Here is a 26,804-nt window from a genome sequence, read left to right as displayed (position 1 = left end):
ATGCCAAGTGAATATATGAAAAAGATGTTCAACATCACTGGTCATTTGAGAGCTGCAAATTAAAACAACCCTGAGATTCCATCTAACTGCAGAGAGACTGGTTATTATCAAGAAATCAACTAATAACAAATGCTGGTGGGGCTGTGGGGAAAAAGGAACCCTTCTCCACTGTTGGTGGGAGTGCAGACTGGTGCAACCACTGTGGAAATCAGTATGGAGATACCTCAAAGAACTAGGGCTAGAGTTTCCATTTGACCCAGATATCCTCCTTCTCAGTATCTTCCATTGTACCACAGTGATACAAGAATTAAAATATAAACCATAAATAAACCATATAAACCCTAAATATAAACCATAACATTCTGTCCCTGGTCCCTCAAAGACTCATGTCCATCCATTATGCAAAATGAATTTAGTTCATCTTTAACAGTCACCAAAGACTTAACAGTTCCAGCATCGCTGAAAAGTCCAAGTCTAAAATCTCCTCTGATACTCAAGGCAAACTCTTAGTTGTGATACCCTGTAAAAATTAAAAGGAAAGTTAAACACTTCTAACTTCTACAATGGCATGGGGTAAACGTTACCATTCCAAAGGGGAGAGATAAGGGGATAAAAAGGAATCAGACCAAAATCCAGCAGGTCAAACATTAAAGCTTATATCTCTGTGTCCAGCACCTGTGACATGTTGTGGTGAGATGTGAACTCCAAAGGACTTGGGCAGCCCTGACCCTGCAGCATTGGACCTTGCATCCTATATGACATTTCTCTTGGCTCTGCTCACTGCCTGCAGCTTTCCTCAGTAGACATTCCACATTTCTGGCATTTTCAACTTTCTAGGGTCCCCACTGAACTTTCAGCATTACTCTCACAACCTCATGCAGTGCCTTCTCAGGGGCACACTGCCTCGCCTCTCAGCTTTCCTGTGAAATCTGGGTAGAAGTTCCCCTGACCCCATAACTCTTGCATTCTGCATGCCTATAAAACCAGCACCACATTGATGATGCCAAAGTCTTCTACCAGTTTGAGCAGTAGCCAGGTTCTCTTGGATCATATCTGCAGAGGTGGATGAGTCCCTGAGTGGCTGAGAACTGTGAAAGGAATTGCAAGGAACCAATTCCCTAGGAAGGACTTCTGGAGCAGGGAACCTAGGGGTTCTTTCTCAAATGAAAGCTTTATAGTTTTGTCCCATTGAGCCTGTGAAGAATGGGGTCTTGCTAATTCCTGAGATGACTTCAAGCCATCTTCCTACTGTCCAGGTACAAAACACTTGCCTTCTTTTTTAGTGCTAATCTTTTTTAGAAACTCTGCTATCCTTTGCCCCAACTTTGTAGGCACTTTCTTTCTGATAAAACTTCAAACTTTTCTCATGAAAGTTTTGTTTCTGATTTTCATAGTAGCTCTGGCTAGAAGCAGCTAGCAGTACGCACGCCATAGCCGTAATGTAGAGGTGCTTTGAAATTTCCTTCACCAGGTTAATTAATTTGCCTCCTTAATCTTAGTCTCCCACAAAATCTAAGGACATGGGAAAAATGTACACAAATTTTCTACCAAAGAGTAGCACACATGACATTGAGTCCAACTGCCAATGTAGTCCTTGTTCCCAGCTGAAACCTCCTTTCTGAGCCTGGCCTTTGCCATCCACATTTCTATCAGCACTATGGCTTTCTGAGCCCTGAATAGAATCTCTCATCAATCTCTGCTTATAGAAATCTAGAACTTCTCTAGCCTCCAAATATTTCCAAATTCCTCTTGGCAATAAGTTCCAAGTACTTCTAGACCACCTGGTCAGGTATAGTGACAGCATGAACCCCACTTCTGGTACCAAAATCTACTTTACTCTTTTTTCTCGTCCTGAAACACAATATCTGACACCTGCAACTTAAAGGAGGAGAGGTTTATTTTGGCTCATGGTTATAGTCTATGGTTGTCTGGTTCCAAGGCAGAAACAAGATGACAGGTGGGCATGGTGGAGGAAAAGGTACTCAACCTATAGTAGCCAGGAAGTAGAGAGAAAAGAGAGGAACAAAGGACAAGAATATACCCTTCCAGGTCATGTCCTCAGTGACCCGCCTCCAACCAGCCCCACCTCCTAACAGCTCAGTAGCTGAATTAGTGGATGAATTCACCAATTCCGATGAGTATAGTGCCTCCATGGTCCAATTACATTCCAAACATATGAGACTTCTGGAGTCACTTTAGGTGTAAGCCATAACATACATGCAGCAACGTGTCTAGATTCCAGTAAGCTAGAGTTGGAAGAAAGAGAAATACCTTAGCTTCAATTAAATATAACAATTATGTACTAAAGAAAGCACATATATCAAACACATCAGAGTGGATGTATTGGGTACAGTGTTAAACATTAATGGTCAGCAATGCTTAAAGGATAATGCAGAATGGAGAAAAGTCATTTTCTAAGGAAATGAAAAGACCTTCCTCCTCTTCCTAGAAGTTTTCTTGTTCCAGGATGCCAGACTCCTCTTGCTTTCATCAGAAAACAAGCCCATGTCAACAGGTGCTGACAGCTGACTTATTAGCAGAACGTGACTGTGGGGGAAGATCTTTCTGGCAGGGCACACCCCAAGTGGTGCTTAGTAAGAGGAAATTTAAAAAATACAGATTGCACAATTTCTGTTCAAGGCAAACATCAGAATACATTCTTGGGAAAGCATCTGGATGAGGTTGATTCATTTGCCATTATGGAGGCAAATTAATCCTTTTAGGGGAGATCAGAGGAGGTTTTCTGAAGGAGACAGCACTAGAGGATTATCTTCAAGGACATGCACACTGTTGACAGAAGAAAGACAAGTATAACAGGGACCAACCAAGGCAGAGGCAAGGGGACAGGAAAGTGGGTCCAAGTGGTTTGCACCTGGAGCTGAAGCTGCTTTGAGGAGGAGCCAGAGTGGAGTTGTTAAGCTTAGCCAGAAAGCCAGAATGCTGCCCATGCCCATTCTGAACCCTGCTGCAGGGGAATTGAAAGAGGAAGGGAGGTCCCAATTATGAGGCTGCCCACAGACTACAAACCTCTAGTCCTGGCCCAAGATGGGGATGGGAAATCTATTTCTGGTGGTCATGGCAGAGGGAAACACGTAAAAAGAGAATTTTAAGACAACATGGTGAATCTAGAAAGCTCAGGGGTCTATGGGGGCCATTGGAGGCAACCTGATTGCACCTGGGGGATCAGGGAGGGCCTCCTGGAGAAGACACCTAGACTAGAAGTTAGAGTTGTTCTGGAGAAGATGGGGAGATGAACGAATATTCCCAGTACAACATTAATACATGCAGATCGGGAGGGTGAAAAAACAAGGCTCTTTGGAGAAGCTGAGATTAACTCGGTAGTCTAATAGCGGTAGTCGGGGGTTGGAAATGAGCGAGGGCTGGATCACACAAAGACCCGAGTAGCAGAAGAAAGGGTTGGAACTACTGTGAGAAGTAGGTGAAAGTCACAAGATTCAGGCTCAAGGGTAGGACTGCTCTAGTTTCCATTGTTTCTAGAAATGGGAGGTTCACGGTGACCAGTGGATTCAGCCCAAACCAAAAGGCACGTGATGGTTTGGTTGTTCCAGTTAATTTTGGGTGTGCTTTTTAAATAAAAAGCATGCAAAGAGGTATGCAGAGAAAAAAAGAAAACTCGCCTGACTTGTACTCAGTTTTATGAAGTTTTGACATCATCACATATTTCAGATCATCCAAAAGGAAATAAATAATAACAAATAGAGTGGAAATTAAAAACAAAAACAAAAATAAAAAAACAAATAGAGTGGAAGTCATAAAAATCCCACCCTCTCTCTGGTCTTCTTCCTCTGTTTTCTCCTGTCCCAAATGTGGTGTTTGTCATAATAAAATACTTTAATTATGCGTGTCCCCATACACAATACATTGGACTGTCTTGTACATTTGGAAACTTTGTAAACATGTTACCACGTGGTCTATATCCTTCCGGATCTTGTTTTTGTCTCGTCCACATTACAGTGATAAGGTGTATCTATTAAATGTTCATTTTTTTCATTAAAAAAGATGAACACAAGGAAATAAATGCTTAGCAAACAAAACAGGAGAAAACTTCCTCAGTTTGATAAGGGGCAACTTGCAGGAATCTCCAGAAATGTTTTACTTAATGATGGACTATGGGCACTTTTTTTTTCATAAAATCAAGAACAAAGTAAGGATGCTCACTATGTAGGTGTTGGTGTGCTCCCCCCGACAGATATCCTGAAGTTCTAACCTAGGGTGCATGTGAATGGGACCTTATTTGGAAACAGGGTCTTGAGATGTAGTTAAGCCACAGTGAGGTCCTTAGGATAGGCTCTAATCCAGTATATCTATGTTCTTATGAGAAGGGGGAGGAGTCACAGAAATAAGATGGACAGGTAGGGCACAGGTGAAGAAGGCCGTGTGACAACAGAGGCAGTGATCAGAGTCACGCACCCACAAGCCAAGGCGATCCCAGGACTGTTGCTTACCACCAGAAGCTAGGAAGAGGCAGGAAGGATTCTCCCTGGCTTGTTTCAGAGGCAATACGGTCTTTCTGCCAGCTTGATTTCAGAACTGAGAGACAATGTTTCTGGTTTTCTAAGATCCCCAATTTGTGGCCTTATCAAACTGATACTTGTTTGATTAGGGTGATTTCCATGGACCTACACATTATCTTTAAATTAAAATTTTTTTCTTGTTATTTTATTAGTGCATTTTAGTTATATAGAATTACGGGTTTTGTCTTTGCATGTTTGTGCATACATGGAACAGACCTTGATTATAGTCACCCCCAATAATCTCCCTTTCTCTTCCCTTCCCCCTTCCCTGATCCCCTTAGTCGTATCTAATAGTCTCCCATCTACTTTCCTGCTCCTCTCTCTCTCCTATATTTTAAAGATTCCATTTGTGATAAAAAACATGTAATCTTTAACTTCCTGAGTCTGGCTTATATGGTCTCCTGTTCCACCCATTTTCCTGAAAATGACATGATTTTATTCTTCTTTATGGCTGAATAATATTCCATTGTGTATAAATACCACATTTTCTTTTCTTTGGGAGGGGGTACCAGGGATCGAATTTGGGTCCTTGCATTTGCAGCACCACATTTTCTTTATCCATTCATTTGTTGATGGGTCCCTGGGTGTTTCCATAGCCTAGCTACTGTGAATGCACTAATATAAACATGAATATGCAGACATTACTACAGTAGCTCGACTCTGATTCTTTTGGGAAGACACCAAGGCTGGATCAAATAGTTGCTCTATTATTAGTTTTTTGAAGAATCTTCGTACTGATTTCCATAGTGGCTGCAGTAACTCATAGTCTCACCAGCAGTGTAGAATGGCTCCCTTCCTCCTGCATCTTTGCTAGCCTTTGTTGCTTTTATATTCTTGATGATAGCCATTCTGACTGCCGCGAGGTGGAGTCTCATTCCTATAAAACACCTTGATACAGTCACACGCCACAGAACCACATTTTGGCCAATGACAACCCACGTATGTGACAATGGCCCCATGAGCTTATATTGCCTTGCAACACTGTAGCTGTCTTAGTTTGTGCAAGTATACTCCGTGATGTTCACGTCACAATAAAATTGCCTACGGACACACTTTTCATAACACAGTCCCATTACTGAGTGATGCACAACTTTAAATATGAGAACCAGATTTGGCAAAATTGAGGAAAACCCAAAATGCTCCTCTTGTTATTTTGTCAGTGCAATAAGTAAACAAAGAGAAGACCTATAGATAGTGATTGGAAAGACTCGAAGTTGACAGTGCTTTTTTAATAAAAACAACCCCACAACACTTATTGTCATCCAGTAATAACATAAAAGCAATCAAAATAATATGAACAAGTGTTTTACAATACTCCCAAGGCAAACCACTTAAACGGCTGCATTTTCATATATTATAATTGCCATGGTCGTCACCTCATTTCACTGCTGTCTTCTTAATTCATTGATCATTTCTAGCTGGAGATACTTTGTAGCAGAGTAATATTATCTCCTTTCAGCAGGATCTGACCCAGTTGTTTCCTCAATTTTGTTTTTTTAAAAAAATTTTTCTCCAAGTGGAAATAATGCGAAACATTTATTTGATATTTTGGACAAGAACAGAGCTAAATAACCCAACTCCTCTGTGGCTGAAAAAAAAGATCACCCCTTTAGCATCATGTAAGATTTAAATGCAAACTGTACAAGGGGACATATTATATAAAATATCGTGTAAGACAGCTGCTGCCCTACCAGTACTTCCAGTCCCTTATCCAGATCATATTCAAATACTGGTGGTCCCAATAGTTATACAGAAATAAATCATCTTCCAAACAAACAAACAAACACCTTTAAAAAGACAAATCAAAACGTCTTAGTAACCATACATGCAGCTCAAACTTTATCTACTTAAATGAGATTTGCTTCCCATCAAAAACTTTATTTCACTCACACTAGAGCCATAAATCTCTCATACTTAATTATTCTCCTTGCCCAGTAATTCATAGGAAAAAATCTAAAATGATTAATAAAGAAAAATGTAAGGATTAATAAACCCTTTGAATTTGTTTTAAATTATTTTTAAGATTTAAAAAGGGTTTAAGCTTTGTAATCCCTAGTAGGACAACATTACCTGAATGAACACCCTAATGGCAAACCACTGTAAAACTCTTCAGCCACATTTGCTGCAGAGGGGCAGAGATTATCTTCAAAGCACCCCTGCTCTCCTGATGAGAAGGTCAGAGGTACACTGGTTTGTATTATTGCAACATCCATTAAGAGGTCTGGGTTGTTTTTCTTTCACAAAGGACTTTGTCAGAAGAGCATTATGCTGGACCTCCGAATTTGGCTGACAATTTACTGATGAGATTCATAACCTTTGGATTACTCTGATATTTTGACCTATTTGCAGGATTCTGGGCCACATCCTAGAAAGCCACCATAACTCCTGGATCCTGCATGGCTGCAAGAACTTCTTGATCAAGAATCTCATTGAGCCCTGGCATTCCTGCCATGCCAGCTCCCATTCCAGGCATCCCTCCTGGAAAATTACCAGGCATCCCCCAGGAGAGCTGCCTGGAAAAGAGCCACACTGAGCCTTCTTAACCCTTTCTAGTCTTTCTTTGATCTCTCGTTCTTCACGTTTTCATTTGCACTTTCTCCGATGCTCAGCAATTTTCTGGGCCCTTGGCTGAACTTCTTTCAGCATTGCACTCGGATCTTCATCGTAATCCAGTTTACAGGCAAGGGCAGGATCATGGGCTGCTTTCCCAATGGCCCAGAAGTCTGCGTGCTTTCTCTTGCCATTTGCATGGCTGGGCTGAATCAGGATTTATTTCAATGGCTCTGTCACAATCTCAAAGGGCAGCATTTGGCTTCTGCAATTTGATGAAGACACTGGCTCTGCTGGCATACAGAATAGCCAGGCGAGGATTCAGCTTAACGGCAATTGTGAACAAGTCCATGGCTTTCTGTAGTTCGCCATCATTTAGAGCATCCATGGCAGCTCCTTGCTTTTTATTGGCTTGATCCCTCATCTCCTCAGTTATTGTACATTTTCATCTCTCACTTCTCGAGGGGTATCAGTGTCTGGTTCAATTACATCTTCATTGTCAATTTCTAGATCACTTTCCCCACTTGATGGCTCATCTGTCTTCATGTTTTCCTTCACCTTCTTCCTGTTTTTTCTTCCTTGATGTTTTCCTCTGATTTAGCTTTGTGAGTAGCAGGTGGTACTTTACCCTCCGTGTTCTCCACCCACTCCCTCGGGAAGCGCATCTCCTCTGGGTACAGGACGCACGGATCTTGCTTACACATTTTCACGAAAGCCCAAAGCTCGTTTACTTTTTGGGGATCCATAGTCGGCACACTATGGTCGGCGGCTGCTCAGGAGGCTGCTGCCTGATCCCAAGCCCAGGTGCTAGCTCCTCCTTAATTTTTTTTTTTGTTACCGGGGATTGAACTTGGGTCCTTGTGCATGCACAGCAGGCAGTGAAACCACTGAGCTAAATCTCCGACCCCTTAATTTCGTTTTAAATGAACTTCTTCTGCATCACCTCATACAAGGTTCATGTACTCATCAGCAGCCCCCTCTCTGCATATTCACTTGCTCACAGCCTCACCTGAATCCAGGATCAACTCTGCAAGTATTTGAAGGTGAGGTTGATGGGCTGCACCGTCACCTTCTGCACTTTCCAGCCCATGGCAGAATCTCACCTCAAAGTTGACAGTATTTTAAAGCCATGATAATTTATCTAGAAAATGCTAATCTAAAAAGAACAGCTTTCTCATGTTCTTGCAATGAGCATTTGTAGTGAAGGGGAAAAAAAAGTCCTCATCACAATATAGGAAATACCCCTGAATGTTAAAGAATAATCATAGCAAGAATGAGAAGTTGGGGTATAGCTAAGTGGTAGAGGGCTCACCTCACATTTGTGGGCCCTGGGTTTCATCCCAGCACTGTGTACAAAACAAAAGACTATGGGTAAAACTGTTAGATTTAACTAAAATCTGAATAAGCAAAGACACAAAATGAGTTCACAAAAACAACACCCAGTATCTTAAAGAGGTTAATTTTTCTCAAATTAATTTATTCATTTAAGGTCATCCCAATAAAAAATCCTAAACAGATTTTTTTTGGTAGAGTGTTTTCTTTTAGTGTATTGGGGAATCAAAACTAAAGGCTTGTGCATGCTAGGCAAATGCTCTACCACTGAAGTACACCCCTGGCTCAGACAGAGTGCTTTTTATTGTGATAAAATACAACATAAATTTTACCATTTTAACCATTTTTGAGATTACAATCCAGGGTCTTCAGAAATTCACATTAGGGTTTGAGATGTAGCTCAGTGGCAGAGTTTGTCCTTACCATGCCTGAGGCCCTGGGTTCCATCCCTAGCATGCGTGCTTTTGAGTCTTTCTAAACTTTTAATTTTTGAAATACAATAAGTCCCTGACTTATGAACAAGTTCCATTCCAGGAGAACATTCATAAGTTGGATTCATTTGTAAGTCTGGCAAAGTGAGTCTTTTACACCTTTGACACAAATAAATATACAATGTAAAGCATAAAACACACACACAAATATCATTAATAAACTATTTTTATTTTTATAGTTACCTTGAAATGGTACAGTACAAAACAACTGTAAATAAATGATTTTTACTTTTATAGGTACAGTATAAGAACAAAAGATACCTACTCTCTTTTCACCTCGGTCCACTCTCTCAATTATTTTCACTTTTTTTAAATAAAGGAAAATGTATAATTATGTCTCCAAAAGACAATAAAGAATTTATAACAAAACCATATGTGGGATAACAATTAAATTACATTCCGAATACAAATGGTCAAACAACAGAGGGAAATGTTTTCTTAAAAACATGCACTGTGTCACAAGGTAGCTGTGTAATAGCTTTTTACTATCAGTCATCTTAAAAGTTTAATGATTAGAATTTATTATTATGGCCCAAGGCACCTCAGCCACATGGATCCGGATCCATGCACTGTCCCGCAGGCCTCCTCACGGTGGTCCCAGGGCAGGCAGCCCTCCTCGCCAAGATGTGTATATGTTGATGTGAAGGCTTAAATCACACGACCGCACGGTACGGTAAGCACACAGCAGCACAACTGTGACAACGTCCAGCAGACGCGTGAGCTACTTCTGTGATTTGTTCACATCTAGGAATGTTCTTAAGGCGAGGTCCTTTTGTATCTGTGAAAGTTCGCAACTCAAATGTTTGTAAGTCAGGGACGTATTGTAGTTTAGATTCACAGATGAACTGCAAAGAGAGTGGAGTTCTGCATATGTTTTACCTGAGTTAACGTCACGGATTGCCATCACACAGTGCCAAAATGAAGAACTTAACATCAGTACAATACTATGGACTCAGCTACAGAGCTCACTCGGATTTCACTAAAGCTACACTCCCATGGTGTCCTTTCGCTGTGACATCATCTCACCCAGCATCACATGGTACATGCCGTCAGGATGAGCTTGCCAGGGATGCATTAACAAAGTGCTGCAGACCGCATAGCATCAACAACAGAGGTTTAATTTCTCCTGGTTTTGGAGGCCAGAATCCAAGATCACTGTGTCAGCAGGTGCTGTAACTTGGATATGACATGTCCCCCAGAGGGCCACGTGTTAGAAGCTTAGTGTCTAGCCTCGTGCTATTGGGAGGTAATGAGCCTGTAAGAAGTACTATGAAAGGCCTTCTGGTCATTGAGGGTGTGTCCTTGAAGGGAGTAAGAGTACTCTCATGCCTTTCTCTGTCTTTTTCACATCCCAGCCATGAAGTGAGAAGTTTTGCCATACACTGCTGTCATGATATGCTGCCTTGGCCAATCTGTCATGGACAGAAACCTCTGAGCCATGAGCCAAAATAATCCTTTTCTCTTTGTAAGTTGATTTATCCCAGATATTTGTTACAGTGATGGAAAGCTGACTGACCACAGCAAGGCTGGTTCTGTTGTGTGTGTCTCTCCTTGGCTTGCAGATGGTCCTCTTCTCTCCGTATCTTTACATGGTCATCCTTCTGTGTGTGTCTGGGTCATATGTCTCCTTTCATGAGAACACCGGTCATACTGGATTAGGACACACTTTAATGCCCTCATTTAACTTAATCATCACTACAAAGTCCCTATTTCCAAATGTGGTCACGTTCTGAAGTACTAGGGCTTAGAACTTCAATGTATAAATTTGGAGGGATGCATAATTCAGCACTACAACAAGCGTCTTGACACTTGGTCTCCTCCAAACTCTGGCAGGTTCCTTGACTCTATGGTTTGGGTGTGTTTACATGCCCTAAGGTTGAGCCCCAGTTTGATAATGTTGAGAGCTGCTGGGACCTTTAAGTTCTTGGGTCCTTGTAGAGAGTAATTAGGTCATGGAGGGGGAATCACCTTTGGAAAGGGATTAATCTCATCTCTTGGAGTGAGTTCCTTCAGAAGAGGGTTACAAAAGCAGCAAATCTGGCCCCTTACGGGTCTCCAACTTCCTATCTTTCCCTTTCCCATGTGCTGCCACAATGACACTGTCTGCCATGCTAGGATGTGGCCAAGAGGGTCCTTATCACAGGCTGCTTGGCCTGGGACTTTCAGCCTCCAGAAACTATGAGCTTTTCTTTATAAAACACCAAGCTTCAGGCATTTTGTTATAGCATCAGAGAACAGAATACTAAAGTTGTCTTCCCTCGTCTCTCATGGAATTAGTAGTTTTGAAAAACATCAGTTAGGCATGGTGTTGGAACTTGATTTGAATTTTCCTATTATTTTCTCATGATCAGATGGAGGCTATGAGTTTGGGAGGAAGAGTACCACAAAGGTGACGTGTCCTTCTGGTCACATTTTCGTCTGGTCAGACAAAGAGAAGGAGCTGCATATTTGTGGGGCAGGTGAGGAAGATATATGGTATCTATGTGAGCATGGCTTATCACTGGCAATTGGTACCTTGTTTAAAAGTGTTATCTGTCAGATTTTCCCACAATTTCCCCCTGCCCATAATCTCTTCTATATTCTCTCAGTGGGTTTGTCTTGCTCCTAAAGGGGCAAAAGCTGACTTTTTGGAGGTTAAAAAAAAAGGTCTCAGATATCTCAATACCTTGGGCACTTCCAACGCTCAGCCATCACTAAGAAAATCTTATTCCTTAACATTTTGGGAGGAGGTGACACCTAGGGCAATGTCTTTAAGGTTTATTGGACACTTGTCTATTCTTTTGAAGTGAGTCACTATGTCCAACCACACTCAAGGGAGTGGAGCATTAAGCTCTACTTCCAAGAAGGAGTGCTTTTAAAAATGTGTGAACATATGTTAAAACCACCATCGTGATCAATACAATTGGGAGGATGGGGATACATTGAGGTTATACAAATACCTTGTTTCTTCTAACAGTCTCACCCATTCATAAGATCCTCCTGTGACAATAATTAGTGGGGTATTCTAACTGTGATTTCCTATTTCTTTGCACCTTTTACATTTATTTATTTATTTGTACCAGGAATCGAACTCAGGGCCTCGCGCTTGGCAGCCAGGCACTGTGCCGCTGAGCTACATCCCTGCCCCCCCTTTACATTTATTAATTGAAATCGTTCTGTAAGAATGACCAAATCAGTCTTCTAATAGCCTTTAGTTTTTAGGTCCACAGGAAAATTTTAGGTTTATAGCAAAATTAAGTGGAAGATACAAAGTGTTCCATATACTCCTCACCCAACCTCGCTCATTGTCAGTAACCCCCGCTAGGGAGGTAGATTTGCCGCCATTGGTGGAGCTGCACAGACATAGCACTGTCACTCAAAGAACACGGTTTGTGTTGTTTCACTTTTGATGTTGTGCACTCTATAGGTTTGGACAAATGTGCACTGATGCGTATCCCCTGTTACAGTATCACACTGACTAGTGTTTCTATGTCCCATTTATTCACAACTATATTTAAAAAATTCTGTAGAAGAATTGAAAATTGATTTTATTTTTATTTTTATTTGTATTTTGAGACAGGATCTTGCTTTGTAGTGCAGGCTGGCCTCGAACTCACTATGATCTGCTGTCTCTGCCTCCCCAGTGCTGGAATTACAGGCATGTGCCGCCACACTTGGCTTCAAAATTGACTTTAAAGCCAATTTGGTAAGTAGATTATTCAGGATGTAATAAAGACTAAGGAAAAGAACTCTTGAGATCAGGAAATAAGGAGTTTTAGTTTTCACAGGGGACATTGATGTCGTTTGGTTTGATATACAAGGTGACTTAATGGAAAGGTAAATTAAAATGTTTAAATCTGTAGTCATGGCTGGGCATGGTAGCACACTCCTGTAATCCCAGCACTCGGGAGGCTGAGGGAGGAGCACTGCCGTGAGTCCGAGGCCAGCCTGGGATACACAGTGAGCTCAAGCCCAGCCTAAACTACATAGCGAGACCCTGTCTCACAAGACAAAACAAAACAAAAACTGTCGTCGTTTATAAATCATTTAAAAGAGAAATTTCACAAGAATAGACAGGAGCATTTTGGTGGAGAAGAATCATGTTTTACAAATATCAAAACGTACTGTAAATTGCTTAGGGTTTCCCAAGAAGCAGAGCCTGAGGCAGATGTTTGGATATTGGTAGTTTATCTGGGAGGAGATTCACAAGCAGAGGAGAGGCAAAGAGAAGAGGATACGTAGAGTAAGGAAGGAAAGAAGCCAATACAGGATCCATTGATGAGGACAGCAGGGGCCAAGCCACACAGATGCTGAGGAGTGACAAAGACTCTCAGCACCGTGTTAAATACCCAGTGCCAACAGACGAAGAGAAGGAGCTGCATAAATTCAAATTCAAATTTTACAAAGAAAACAATTCCTCTCCAAACCATATCCCCATTACATAGCAAGATGAAATATTATCTACCTCTCCACTTTGGTAATAGCTTTTTCCTAAAGGAATGGGAAAAAGTGATTTTGTTACTTCTTTAAGTTGATTAAAAATGGGATTCTATCTTTAGACTAAAATTTTAAAGATCAGAAAAAGCTATGTTTAGAGGAAATATGGGTACAAAAAAATCAACGCAGAATGTTTCATCGAAATTCTGAAAATAAAAAGGAAAAAACTCTGTGATTGGTTAAGGATTTCCAGTCGTTAGTTGAAGAGTCTCAAGAAGAGGTATGGATAGTTCCACACCAACGTGTTCGCATTTTAAGACCTTCATACTCAATTTTTAGAAGGAAAACTATCATCTGTAACAATGTATCTATCAACTCAATGTAATCAATCAGAGGTCATTGTTGTTTTTTTTTTTCTTGGTATCCGGAGTTGAACTCAGGTCCTGTGCTTGCGCAGCAGGCAGCAAAACCACTGAGCTAAATCCCCCGTCCAGAAGTCATTGTTTTTAACAAAGCTCTTACACGAGGTCCAAGTGAACTGAGGGAAAACAAAAGCGAGGTGCTCAGGTCAAAGTGCTAGTCACCACGCTGAAAGTAAGCGGCTCATTCAATTTTCTTAGCAATCAGAATTAGAGAGATAACAGCCAATTGTCCTAAACAGGCTAGTTTTACTAGGAAACCTGAAGTAAACTTGTTTATTCCTTATTATTCTGTCTCCTCACCCCTGACTTACAAGGAAAGTAACTTGGAAATGACCAATCTATTTTTTGTTTCATCTGTTGTTTTTGCTTTCCTCAGTAACTTTTATCTCTATAAGCAAGTTCTGTCCCTCTGAGGACTAAAAATGTTATGCTCCTTGGTGCAGTGACTATCAAGCCGATAAAGATGAACTAAATTGTAATTTTGTCCTTTGACAGAAGAAAGATGTCGCATCAGTAACCCCGAGAAGCTAATTAATACAAAAGGAGCCAAAACAACCCAAAGCAATCACAAGGAAGGAAATAACAAAGATAAGAGCAGAAAATAGTAAAATAGAAAAAAAAATAGAGCAAACAGGAGAAACAGAGCTACATGGAAGAGCTGGCTCTTAGCGAGCGGGGCCTGAACATGTTAGTTGTTCACAGAGCAGCATCATTAATGTCACAATGTGTCAAAAGGTTCCTTTTCTTGTTGCTGAGACCAAATACCCAACACCCGCAAGTTAAGGAAGGAAAGGTTCATTTAGCTCACAGTTTGGAGAAGTTTCAGTCCATAGTCAGCTGGCTCCAAGGCAGGGTCAAGTGGCAGAGGGAAGCAGAAGACAGCAAAAGCAAGCCCACAAGCAACCTTAGCAGTGTCTTTCGGCCCCTTTTATATTCTATCTAGGCTACTGGAATTAGGGCAGTGCCAAACCAATCAGTGGATTGATTTAGTAATCACACATCTTTAATCCCGGCATCGCACACTCTAGATTCAGCCACGTCTGAAAAAGCCCCATCTATGACCATAGGAGATGTTTTAGGGACATCTACACCCAAACCACAACGCAAGGGTAGAAGGGAGAGGAAGCTGGGGGCTGGTTTCCACCCACCAACCCTCCAATTCTGACGCTAGCTCCCCAGAGTCAGCATCAGACTCCACTAGTTAAGGGCTGTTCCACACCTGACCGCTTCAGATGTCAGCCTCAAAAAAGGGTGCCCAGGTGAACCATGCTTCTGCCAGGCCAGCCACAACTGGGAGTTTCCCACAACCCCTCTGAAGTTTTGAAATTTGCTAGATGACTCACAGAAATTCAGAGAGTGCTCTGCTTACACTTAATGTTCTATGCTAAAGGATACAACTCAGAAAGAGTGGAATGGAAGAGTGAGGACGCAGTGTGTTTCCATCCACCTCCAGATGGCGCAGCCCTTTAGCACCGCCATGTTTTACCATCTGGGAACTCACCACATCTCCTCGTTCAGTTTTTATAGTGGTCAGTCTCCAACATCACTGTGGTGGCTTGGACCTGCAATGTTCCTGAAAGGCTTGGTTGCCAGCCGATGGACTTTGGAAGGTGACTGAATCATGAAGGCCCTAACTTAATTTGATGGCATTACTGGGAGCTGATGGGAAGTTAGGAGGCAGGGCCCAATTGGATGAAACTGGTCACTGAGGCCATGGCTGGGAAGACTGGAGCTTATCCCTGACCTTTTTCCTTTCTCTCTACTTCCGGGCTGCTTTCTAGCTTTCCTCTTCTATGCCCTTCTGCTGTGATGTTTCTGCTTCACTATGGAACCAGCTGGCCATATGTGAAACCCCTTAAACACTGAGCCAAATAAATCTTTCTTCCCTTAAGTGGTTATTCTCAGCTATTTCTTTCACAGGGACAGAAGGCTGACTGTGAGTGAGGCTGAGAATTGCAGTTCCTTTGGTTCTTCTGGTGACCAGTCCCGTGCTGAAGTTACCTAAGGGGCCCCTCTCAGTCACCTCACTATCATACATTCAAACCTGGTCCATAGGGCTGATTATAATCAACAAATGACACGCATATCACATCAGAATCTAGACCAAGAACAAACGTATATTTTTATTTTTCCAAATAATAGGAACAATCGGGGTGGGGGCACATCCAGCAGAGGAGGTCTGACAGCAGCAAGAGCTGCCATATGCAGAGCTCTGGAACCTGGATGGTCCTTCCGAGTTGCCCCATTCTGGCCCAACATGGCCCAGTCTTTGTCATCCTGCACTCCTGTGAGTTGCACCAAGAAGGAGCCTGACCTTGGCGAAGGCAGCTCCCTGCAGCAGTCTAGGCAGGAAGGATTCACAGGGGACAGCTGCTTCCCTAAGACATTGTAGCAGCTGGAGAAACTTGTCCTTCCTTGCAGAGAGTTCTGGGAGCCCACCTCGGGACCACCACAGAATCACCAAGAGAGCAAGGAGCTGGGGTATTTGTCTACCAATACACAGAGTCATTGATTGACCAGGGGAATCAGTTCCTTAGTATTTTCAGCCTGCAGGATGAGCCACAGAAACCAGGGAAAGTTCCTAGGCAAAGGGTCCCAGGGACGAGAGTTGAGCAGGTGGAAGGAAAGCAAGCAAGGATAGGATAAAGCCCCAAGGGACATGACAGAAGCTACACTTGGCAATGCAAACCCTGTGATGTCATCAAGGAAGACAAAGTAGATGAACAAAACACACCCAGCCTCTGGATGGATCTCACACTTTGTCACTGTATTAAACTACAGAGATGAATCCAAACCACAGTCACTAAATCAGGGAGGAACCTGGAGACACCAGAGAGGACTGAAGTGGCCCAGCCTCACTGGGGATGAGGAGTGTGACAGAGAAGGATCCCGGAGCCATTGTTCAAATTCAGTATCCAGAGCGGGAGAAGGAACTGGAATAAACGTGAGTACAGCTCTGCCACTGGGCAGGCTGCGCAGGCGGCTCAGTTCCCCCTGCAGAGGGGAACTGGTTGTCACTCAGTGGAGCATGAAGTGCCGGGCTTTTTGCAGATCCAGAATTTCTGGAGATCACACTTGGCATCATTCCAGCCATCATCTCAAAATTCCACACAGTCTTGTTCCTCATAGTTGTTGGGCTGCCCTTTGTTCCAGTACCGAACAAGGCTGCGAAGTCCATGAGGGCATAAGTCTCTGCCCTAGCACCCTGCGAACCGTTTCTAGCTATTGGAAACTTGATGCTTGCACGCCTCCAAACACCTCCCTTGTTGGGCTCTCGCACTCTGGGCCCCGTTCACCTCCCTGGGGCTGAGTACCAGGAGACTCCTCAGTACAGCATCTATCTCTACCCCGAGCCCACTGACATCACCAGAAGCCACTCCTAAGGCTACTCTCCCCGCCTCACCTATTCCTCCCCACGGACAGTGAAGGCTCTGTTCACTGCTTGCCCACCCTGTACCTCTTCGCCAGCCCTGGTTCTTCCCCTGTGGGTGCCTATGGCACGGTGGCTGCGCCCCCTCTTGGAATCTAGGAGTACAACAAGCTATCTTTTAAACGGAGTTGTCTCCTGTGCTGTTGGCCTTATTATAACCAGATTTTCTATTAATACACTGTATTTCCCATCTTTATCTCAAGATGCAAACTGCTTCTGTGTCTCTCATAGTGGAATTTTAGACACTTGCCACCCTATGTCCATGTGGGTATGAGGATCATCTTCCTCAACTCAGTAAATATCTTATGCTGAGGGGGCTAGAACTCCAAGTGGAGCCGAAGCCAGAGACTGAGAACCCGGCTCCACTCTCTAGGGTGCTCCCTTCTCCTTGGACCTACCTGAGCGACAGAGGTGAACCATCCACCCAGTGCCACTCGGATTCCTTGTTCAGGTCTGAGAGTCCCATCCAGGCGTAGCCTTTACTCTTCGAAGTCTGCTGCAGGAAGCTCTGGAGGGGGAGAAGAGAAATCAGGAAGGAACTGTGTCCCCAGTTTTCTAACTAGAAGTCTCCTTAATCTTTTAGCAGGAATTTCTGCTTGCAGCCTAGTCTTCAGCCTTCTATTCTACTGGGCCAAGAACCTCAAAGTGTGCTCAAGAGGTCTGAGTCCTCCCACATCTGTATGCTTTGCATAGTTGTGCTCTGACTTGGCACAGAATGCTCTGACTTATCACACACGCTTGGTAATTACTGCACATTTATCTGAGTGACAAGCTCTGAGCATATCCATACTATTTTCTCATGACTAGGTTAATGTGCTGCATCAGAACGTACTAGTTCATAACTGCTGGTCAAGCACCTCACCACTTCTCAGCTGTGCGTTGAAAGACATCCCATTGGAGGGTTAAAATAAGCCACGATAGTAATATTTGCACTAGGGAAATTGGCGGATATGACTCACAGGGGATTGTTCCCCCCGGCTGGCCATTACACTGACACTTATACTTTGAGTGTTTCCCAAGCGTGGACTCATGTTCAGAACTTGAGTGTGTCCCCTTCAAGGTGCATGAGACTTCCTCATTGCATTTTCCTCCTCCCTTTCCAAGTGCACCAAGCAGCCCCTAGTCCAGAAAAACCCCAATCTGACCAACCATCACCCCCAGAACTGCCCAGTGGCCAAGTGCCCACCCCGGACTAGGACCCCTGCCTAAACCATGAGTACCTGCTCTTCAGCATTTTCCACAATGACGAGTTGAGCCCCCACTTCCTGGCAAGTGGTGATGGAGTCACGCCAGTCCCGTTGGGACCTGGAGAAGAAGTAGCACTTTCTTTGGAAGAATGTCCAGTCCCAGGGGCAGGGACGGCACAGACAGTCTGTTGGGTGAGGCAGGTGAGGCAGGTGAGGCTGGACAGTGTTTGGTGTCCTGCCCCTATGTGTGCCTAGTCTTTAATTCCTGGGGAGTCAGGGCCTCCTTTACTCTGCAAGCCGGGGAAGGCATTCTGCTCTCCACTTTCTGAGTCCCTTCCCAGCCTCAGGAGAACTCAAGAGTCTTGGCTTTCTTCTCAACTGGGAGAAACCAGGAAGCTGGTTACTTGAGTACCCACTGTGTGCACATCCCCTTGTGAACACCAAGAGCCATCCTGCCATTTACCCTGTGTTCCTAATTCACACATGAGGAAACTGAGGCTCAGAGAGCTGTTGTGACCCAAGGAAGACCCTGGCAGGTAGTTGGAGTCTTGGTTTTCCGTCACTCACCAAATCCAGTCTTCAGCTGGTTCAGTTCCTGATACATTTTCTCCTGGTTTGACTTCTCCTTCTTCCTCTCCTCACTGCTGGGGACCTTGGAGACTGTGCCAAGAAAAAAACTGCAATTCTCACTCCATGCTATGGTCTTCACTGTCCTCGCATGGACATCATATCTGAGAGCCAAAGTCTTGTTTAATCTCATTCAAAGAGGAGGAAACCTAACCCTCAGAGAAGAAGGCTGAAAGAGAAGGGAAAGTGGGTTTCCCTAAGGGAAGTAGCCCACTTCCTCTTTCTCCCTCCCCTCTCCTGCACCACATGTAGGACCTCTGAGAACGACCCCATCCCTGCTTCAGTCTCACCTGAAGGAGCCCTGTCCCTCAACCTTATCCTGACCTTGGGCAAGGATGGCCACCAGGAGCCCAGCGAAGAGAATGAGGGCAAGCAGCTGCAGGACCAGGGAGATGAGACCTTTGTCCTGACACCCTGCAGGAGAGAGGGATAACAGGGCTCCAGCAAACAATGTCTTTCCCTCAGCTTCCCCAGGGGCAGCAGTGCCACCAGCCTCCTCCTCCTCCTCCTCCTCCTCCTCCTCCTCCCCCTCCCCAGGGCACAGGAGTCCAGAATCTCAAATTCTACATCCTCAGGGCCCAGAAATCCAGAAGTGCAGCCTTTATCTCCCCAGCATCCAAGTATTTGTGAGGAGATTTCCACTCTTCCTCATCCGCCATCCCTGCTCTACCTGCAAAGCACTTGAATTCAGGCAGTCGGTATCCAAAGCTTTTTAGAGAATGTCTGGGGCCACCAGGTACCAGCCCTTCATCACCTGAATGAGTGGAGCATCAGTCAGGCCCTGGGCAGGCAGAGACCCCAGTTGGTCCCTTGTACTCCCCCGTGAGCTCCCAGAGTTCCAGCCCAGCCTCACCCAGCGGACCCAGCTGCTGCGTCCTGGCTTCCTTGGAGTTCCTCGTGTTCACTGCTGTCCCTCAGTGCTCCAGATTGCTAGGGACCAGAGCTTTTATGTCCCACCCTCTATTTCTTTCCCTTGAATTTACAGTCATGCAAGAAGAGGAACAGGGAACCGAGTACCCAGAAGAGGTGAGGAGGAGAAGCTGAACTTCTCACATTCCAGAACTTGGGGGAAGAGAGGGCGTTGGGGGTGGTCTGGGCTCTGTAGCAGAAAGAACAGGGGCAATCCCAGGCTGGGGATTTAGCTCAGTGGTGCTGCCACCTGCCTCAAAAAGGGAAGGTCCCGAGTTCGATCCTTGGTACAAAAAAAAAAGGTCAATCCTGGCATGTCCAACCTGTGAGGTGCATTTAACAAAACCAATAACCTATAAAGTAAAGCTACCTTCTATTCCTTCAGCACCTGTGGGAAGGGAGGACAGGCAATGTCCGTGGTCTTCCCAGAAACGCAGTTGCTCGTGACACCTGGCCTTGCTCCTTAGTTTGCAGTATCCACATTTATGGTAATTTCTGCTGAATTATGGCTATGGAGTTGAATCATCATTCCTGATATTCATTAAATGCCTGCTACAGGCAGGCACTTTTCTAACAGCTTTATGTATATAATCATTTAATCTTCCCAGGCTTTGGTAGGTGATCTGAAATCTATTTTACAGATAAGTCTATTTGAAGCACAAAGAGATCGGGTAACTGGCCCAAGATCACACAGCTGGTAAACAGCAGAGATGGAAACTGGTCCTAGACAATCTGTCTCCGTCATGTACACCTTGTGAGCCACAGAGAGTCACATAGTCTCAAGGAGGAAACAAAACATTCCCTGCAGCTTTATTCAGAAGCATCCTCTATGAGAGGAGCACAAGTGGCCACCAATAGGTGACGGAAATCAAGCAGTGGCTGATTGACAGATGGAAGACTATAAAGTAAAGAAAAGGAGAGCAGAAGAATTCAGGCACATACACTATACATACTCTAAGATCTGATTCGCTTTCGCCCTTGTTTTGAGAATAGGCAGGATGAACCTTGACTCGGAGGTTACCACGAGTGGGGGTAGACCAGTAGGAGAAGCAAGGAAGCCTTCACAGTGCTCTAAGTATCATCTTTGATGTGGCTGCATGGGAGTCTTTATATATCAAGCATTTTAAGGTGTGTTAGAAACTGAAAAATATATGCAGGTGCTATGATGACATGTAGGTTTTTTCTTTCATCGATTATTTTTAGTATAAATATTTTATTGTAGAATAGTTTTTGGCAATTTTGCAAATATAGAATTTGCAGTGTTCCACCCACCCAGGTTCTCCTCTGTTGACCTATGAATTAAGATGTGATAGTAATGAGAAATGCACCAGTGTTGGCTTCTTACTTATGACAAACCCACACAGTAAACTACACATACTGGATTTCAGTATTTTCCCTTAATGCCTTTTTTCTCTTCCTGAGTCCCATCCAGCACATCAACACAGGAAGAGAAGACACTGTCCACCATGCAGGGCCACACGAAGGGTATACTTGGAACAGAGTGAGCAAAGCTGGGTGGGAGAAGGCCAACTTCATAGCAACAAGGGTGTGGGACCCTCAGTGGCTTCCACGGGAGGGCGTGATTAGCTGGATTGAGTAATTCTACTGCTGGCAGTGAATTTATGCCCACTAGTAGCTGGGTACCCTCAACAAGGACGGTTGTTTGGCCAGGGAACCTTATGTACGGGCCTGAGTGAGGAGGGGAACTTGTGGTCAGGCCATCCCAGGGCCTGCTGGTTTGCTCCAGATGTCAAGGCAGCAGATCATACTGAGCCTCAATTTCAGTTCTTACAGCACATCGACCCTTTGGTGCATGACAGCAATCGCAACCTTGGTGATTGTCTCAGGGAGTAGGAGGAAGGCTCCCCTAGGAAATGAATCAAGTACATGCATTTTGTACATACAAGGCTACATAAAATCAAAAGCTTTAATTAATCCCCCCAACACACACATGGATACACACACACTTCCCCATGGGAAGCTCTGGAACTAAAATGGTCCTTCAGAGATGCACCCAGCGTGGAGGGTCTCTATCATCCTTTACACTCGTGAGCTGCACCAGAAGGGACCCTGACTTCTGAGAAGGCATCATGCTGTAGCAGAGACCAGGTGGAGCAGCAGGTCCTTAGTTGAAATCTGGGAGACCCACATCAGGGTTCACCAGCGTGTTAATAAGGGTGGAGTGAGCTGGGTACTTACATGCCAACTTCTGGCAGCCAGTGACTGACCAGGGACTTCCAATCTGCAGGATGAGCTACAGCAATGAGGGAAAGGACACAAACAAAGGGGTGCAGGGATGCCAATGGCAGGAGAGTACACAGGGATGGGATAGAGTCAGTTGACATGGTAGAGGCTATAGATGGCTATGCAAACTGTGAGCTCACTAAGGGGAGAGTAGGTGAATACAACTCACCAAGCCTCTGAATTTATCCCACACCTGGTCACTGTATTAAACTGCAAAGATGGGCCTGAACACCCACTAAGCCAAAAGGAAGATGGGGATATCAGAGAGAACTCCAACTGCATTGAGGTTGAAGAACGTGGTACAGAAGAGTCTCAGAGCCATTGCTACGAATTTGATGTGAAAAATAAGGAGAAGGAACAGGCACAATGTGAGTAAAATTCTGCTGAAAGAAAAAAGGGCTGAAAGAAAAAAGAAAAGAAATCATAACAGCATTCCTCACCAAAGGGGTGAATAGCAGGTCTTAACACACAGCTGATGAGGATATTTCTTTCAGCTCCAGCCACCAATCTGCAGGGAGGGAGACTGAGCACTCTGGAAACTCTTGAGCAACAAGTTCTGGTCAGTTTCCAGGCTATCAAATACATGCAGGTGCTGGAGGGTGGCACACCTAGAGAGGACATGGATGCTCCATGCCAATTCCTCACTGTTTCCATTGTATGTCTGGTTTACTTCACTTAACATCATGATCTCAGGGTGTATTCATTTTCCTACAAATGACTCGAGATTATCCTTCTTTATGGCAGAGTAGTGCTCCATTTGTGTGTAAATACATTTTTTTTAATCCATTCATCTATTGATGGACATATAGGCTACTTCCAAGATTTAGCTATTCTGAATTGTGCCACTCTAAACATAGGTGTGCATGGACCCTGTAATATGATGTCTTTAACTCTCTCAGGAAGATAACTAGAAGGGGAATAGCTGGGTCAGATAGAATTTCTAGTTTGCTTTTTGAGGAATCTCCATACTGACTTCCAGAGTGGTTATACCAGTTCACATTCCCACCAACAACGTAGAGGGGTTCATTTTCGCTCACAGCCTCACCAGCATTTGCCATTCCTTGATTTCTTGAAGATAGTCCTTCTCTCTGGAGTAAGATGGAATCTCAGTGTTGTTTTAATCTGCATTTCTCTAATATCACCAGGGATGTTGAGCATTTCTTCATGGATTTATGGGCCATTTGTACTGCTTCTTTGAAGTGTCCCACTTTTCCATTTCCTGATTGGGTCTTCTATTTGGGGGTCTACTCTTTAAAATAAACTCATAAATGTAAGTAAGGAAAATGTTCTTCTGAGCACTGTAAGTCATCTGGAAATATCCAGCCTGTGAGCAGGTTGTGGGAATACATTGGGTGTTCAGGGCAGAAGTATGGCTACCTGAGCACCCTCTTGAGGCTGGCATCTGAAGTATTTCCTTTTAGTGACATACAGTCCTTGCACTTGTAGAATCTATGTGAACTCCAGGTGGCTGGTGTCAGTATTGGAGGATTGATCAGTGTTAACAGAAAAAAAACAAAAATAAAAAAAGACTTCCCATCCCTTCTATCCATGTTGACCCAAAGACACTCCTTGATAAACAAATTGCATGCTAAATTCTTCCTAACAGTCAATCTTCAAGAGGTTTTTGTTTCATTGATTCTCTCGTTTTCTAGTTTTCAATCACATTGATTTCTCCTCTTACCTTCATTAGTTCCTTCCTCAGGCTTGTTTTGGTTTGATTTTGGTCTTTGTTTTCTAATTTCTTGATGAAGAAACTTAGATTGTTGATTTGCTGTCTTACTTCGGTAGCAGTTCCTCATGCTGAATGTATTTCTGGATCACAAATGTATACTAATAAAAAAGGAAGGGAAGAATTTTTAAATCCACAAAGTTACAACAACTTAAAGATTAGGTTGGTGGGCCGGGGATTTAGCTGAGTGGTTCTGGCGTCTGCCTGGCAAATTCAAGGTCCTGAGTTCAATCCCCGGTACCCAAAAAAAAAAAAAAAAAATTAGGTTGGTGTTATGGTTTAGATCCGAAATGTCCCCCCAAAAGTCTCATGTGCAAAGGTGTGGCCTGGTTGGAGGTGTGACTTGGAAGGGTGTATTCTGACCCCGCTCCTCCCTTCTCTCTCAGCTTCCTGCTACCTTGTGGAGAACAGCTTTCCTCCACCAGACCCTTCATCCATGCTGTTTCTGCCTTGGAGCCAGGTGATCATGGACTGAGCCCACTGAAACTGTGAGGCAAACTAAACCGCTCCTCCTTCAAGGTGCCAGCATCAGGCACTGTGTCCTAGCAATGGGAAAGCTGACTGCTACAATTGGCTTATGTCTGATGCTAGAACCCTGCAACTCTTCACTCCATGAAGCCGAGCATTGTAAGGGTACAAACAAAGCAGGTTCATTTCATAGACAGAGAAAAGCTTGAGGAAAACAGAATAAACAAGTGTTATCTCGCTCTGCTCATTGCCCTCACGTGAGCCTTAGCTCTCCTGGTACTGCTGTCCCCAGGAAGGAGAATATGTCCTGCCCAGAATGCCATGCAGGAAAGCTGGATCTGGAGTCAGCTGTTGCCACAGACCCCAAAACTTCATGCCCTGTGGTCCAGAGGAGCTGAGCCTCACGTCCTGGCACCCTGAGACCCAGGAGCAGGGGTGAGCTTTTAGCTCCTAGGGGAAATCTCCCTTCGTCCTCTAGGTGTCGCCAAACTCCGTGAAAAATGTCCTCAGTCCAGCATTCATTGCCCCTCCACACTTCCCTGCTGCCTGGCCACCCTCCTCTACCCTAAATGACCAAGGAGCTTGTCTACCATCCCCTTATGAAACCAACACCCCCCTTTCCATCTTGCTTCCCCCATGTCAGGGTGCCCGCTCCCTCCCTCTGCTTGAAACTTCTCTCCCAGGACTTCCCTGCTGGCCTCGCCTCCTAGCCTTCCTCCTACCTCCCTGGCTGCTCCTTCTTGGCTCCTCTTCTTCTCCCCAGCCTTGACATGTGCTGTCCTTCATGAGTCCTTGTTGTCCAAATCTCCTTGTGCTGTGGGGAGGGCAAGGAGGGCCAGGATTAGATTGAGTTGAGTTTTGCCAGAGCTGGAGCCAGCCTGAGGGTTCAGGAAGCAGCTAGGTCACGGGATAGCGCCAAGGCAGGCACTGGGAAATCAACCAAGGTCAAATCGCCCATGTATAAAAGTCAAACTGGTTTTAGAAACTCAACGGCTATAAGCCTGGTGTGCCCGCCAGCATTTCAGAGAAAGCCAATAGGATATATGGGAGGGGATTTATTAGGAAAATCCCCTACATGACCTCAGAGGCTGAGAAGTTCTACGATAGGCCGTCTGTAAACCAGAGAATTACAGGAGTCCGCTGCAGTTCAGTCCCAGAGCAATTAGACAATGAAAAGAAATGAATTTTATCCAAACACAAAGGAAAAGTTAAACCACCTCTATGTGTATGATTTTTGGTTTTGGTTTTGTTTTTTAAAACAGAGTCTCACTATGTATTCCAGGCTGGGCTCAAACTTGCAATTTTTTTTTTTTTTTTTGATACCGGGTATCAAACTCAGCACCTTGCACTTGCAAGGCAGGCAGCAGCACCACTGAGCTAAATCCCCAGCCCACCACACTTGCAATCTTCCTGCCTCAGCTTTCCCAGTGCTCTATTACAGATGTGCACCACCCACACTGGGCATTATTTGCATGATCTTATATGCCGAAAACCCTAAGGAAGTCACAGGAAAGCTGCTAGAGAAGTGTCAAGACACAAAATGAAACCATGCCAAAAATTTTTTTTTTTTTTTTTTTTTTAACTTTCAATCCTGGGGATTGAACCAGCTAGATCACTCAGCTACATCTCCGGCCTTCTTTTTTTTTTTTTTTTTTTGAGGCAAACGTTTTGCTAAGTTGCTCGAGCTGGCCTCCAGCTTATAGCTTTCCTGTCTCAATCTCCCAAGTAGCTAGGACTACAGGTGTACAGCACTACACCCAGCCAGTCATTTGCATTTCTAATTTGTTGTGGTGGTGGTGGTTTTGGTTTTGGTTTTTTATTGGTACCAGGAATTAAACTTAGGGCCTCGCTGTTGTCGGGCAGGCACTGCACCACTGAGCTACATTCCCTGCCTGGTTGCTTTTTTTTTTTGTACCGGGGATCCAACTTGGGTCCTTGTCAGTGGTATCAGTTGCTTTTTTATACACACGAAATGATCAAAAAAGTAACTAACAAAAGTGTCTAAATTATTTGGGTTAATATAAATAAATAAAAACAGTTCCATTTACAATAGTATCTAAAGGAATAAAATATCTAGGAATAAATTTAAACATGGAGCAGAAAGAATTGTATACTGAAAACTACAAAATATTGATGAAAGGGCCAGGGATTTAGCTCAGTGGTTCCACCGCCTGCCCCGCAAGCACAAGGACACGAGTCCGATCCCTGGTACCAAAAACAACAACAACAACAAAATACTGATGAAAGAAATAAAACATACACAAGTAATACATGTTTTTCTTAATACGTAAGAAAAACATCCTGTGTTCCTGGATAGGAATACAATATACTTAAGATACTACCCAAGGCTATCTACGAATTCAACGCAATTTCTATCAAAATTGCAACAACTCAGGCTGGGGATATAGCTCAGCAGTGCAGTGCCTGCTTGGCAAGCATGAGGCCTCAAGTTTGATTCCTGGTA

General features: G+C 44.0%; 1 protein-coding gene and 1 pseudogene across 1 annotated transcript; both read right to left on the bottom strand.

Annotated features, from left to right (window-relative positions):
- Nucleotides 1–6,798: 6,798 nt before the first annotated feature.
- Nucleotides 6,799–7,831, bottom strand: LOC101700268 (hsc70-interacting protein pseudogene; annotated as a pseudogene).
- Nucleotides 7,832–15,855: 8,024 nt separating this feature from the next.
- Nucleotides 15,856–25,324, bottom strand: Cd209 (CD209 molecule). Its single transcript, XM_087201771.1, has 7 exons — nucleotides 25,063–25,324; nucleotides 19,661–23,973; nucleotides 19,281–19,404; nucleotides 18,931–19,159; nucleotides 18,397–18,548; nucleotides 17,575–17,684; nucleotides 15,856–16,911 (listed from the first exon to the last, which is right to left on the bottom strand). The coding sequence occupies exons 4-7, from the start codon at nucleotides 19,121–19,123 to the stop codon at nucleotides 16,845–16,847; spliced, it is 522 nt and encodes a 173-aa protein (XP_087057897.1). The 5' UTR covers nucleotides 19,124–19,159; nucleotides 19,281–19,404; nucleotides 19,661–23,973; nucleotides 25,063–25,324; the 3' UTR covers nucleotides 15,856–16,844.
- Nucleotides 25,325–26,804: the final 1,480 nt, after the last annotated feature.

This window comes from Heterocephalus glaber, unplaced genomic scaffold (assembly GCF_053883595.1).
Source record: "Heterocephalus glaber isolate CG9 unplaced genomic scaffold, H.glaber_assembly_v1.0 deba00001761, whole genome shotgun sequence".
Classification (NCBI taxonomy): domain Eukaryota; kingdom Metazoa; phylum Chordata; class Mammalia; order Rodentia; family Bathyergidae; genus Heterocephalus; species Heterocephalus glaber.
This window is presented reverse-complemented; position numbering and strand designations above follow the sequence as displayed.

Coding starts and splice junctions, on each gene's coding strand:
- Cd209 (XM_087201771.1), bottom strand. CDS start 19,123: ATGAGATTAAACAAGACTTTGGCTCTCAGATATGATGTCCATGCGAGG. Junction 17,685..18,396: donor TGGAAAATGCTGAAGAGCAG/GTACTCATGGTT, acceptor CTCCCCCTCCAG/AGCTTCCTGCAGCAGACTTC. Junction 16,912..17,574: donor GGTTCACCTCTGTCGCTCAG/GTAGGTCCAAGG, acceptor TGGACTTCGCAG/CCTTGTTCGGTACTGGAACA.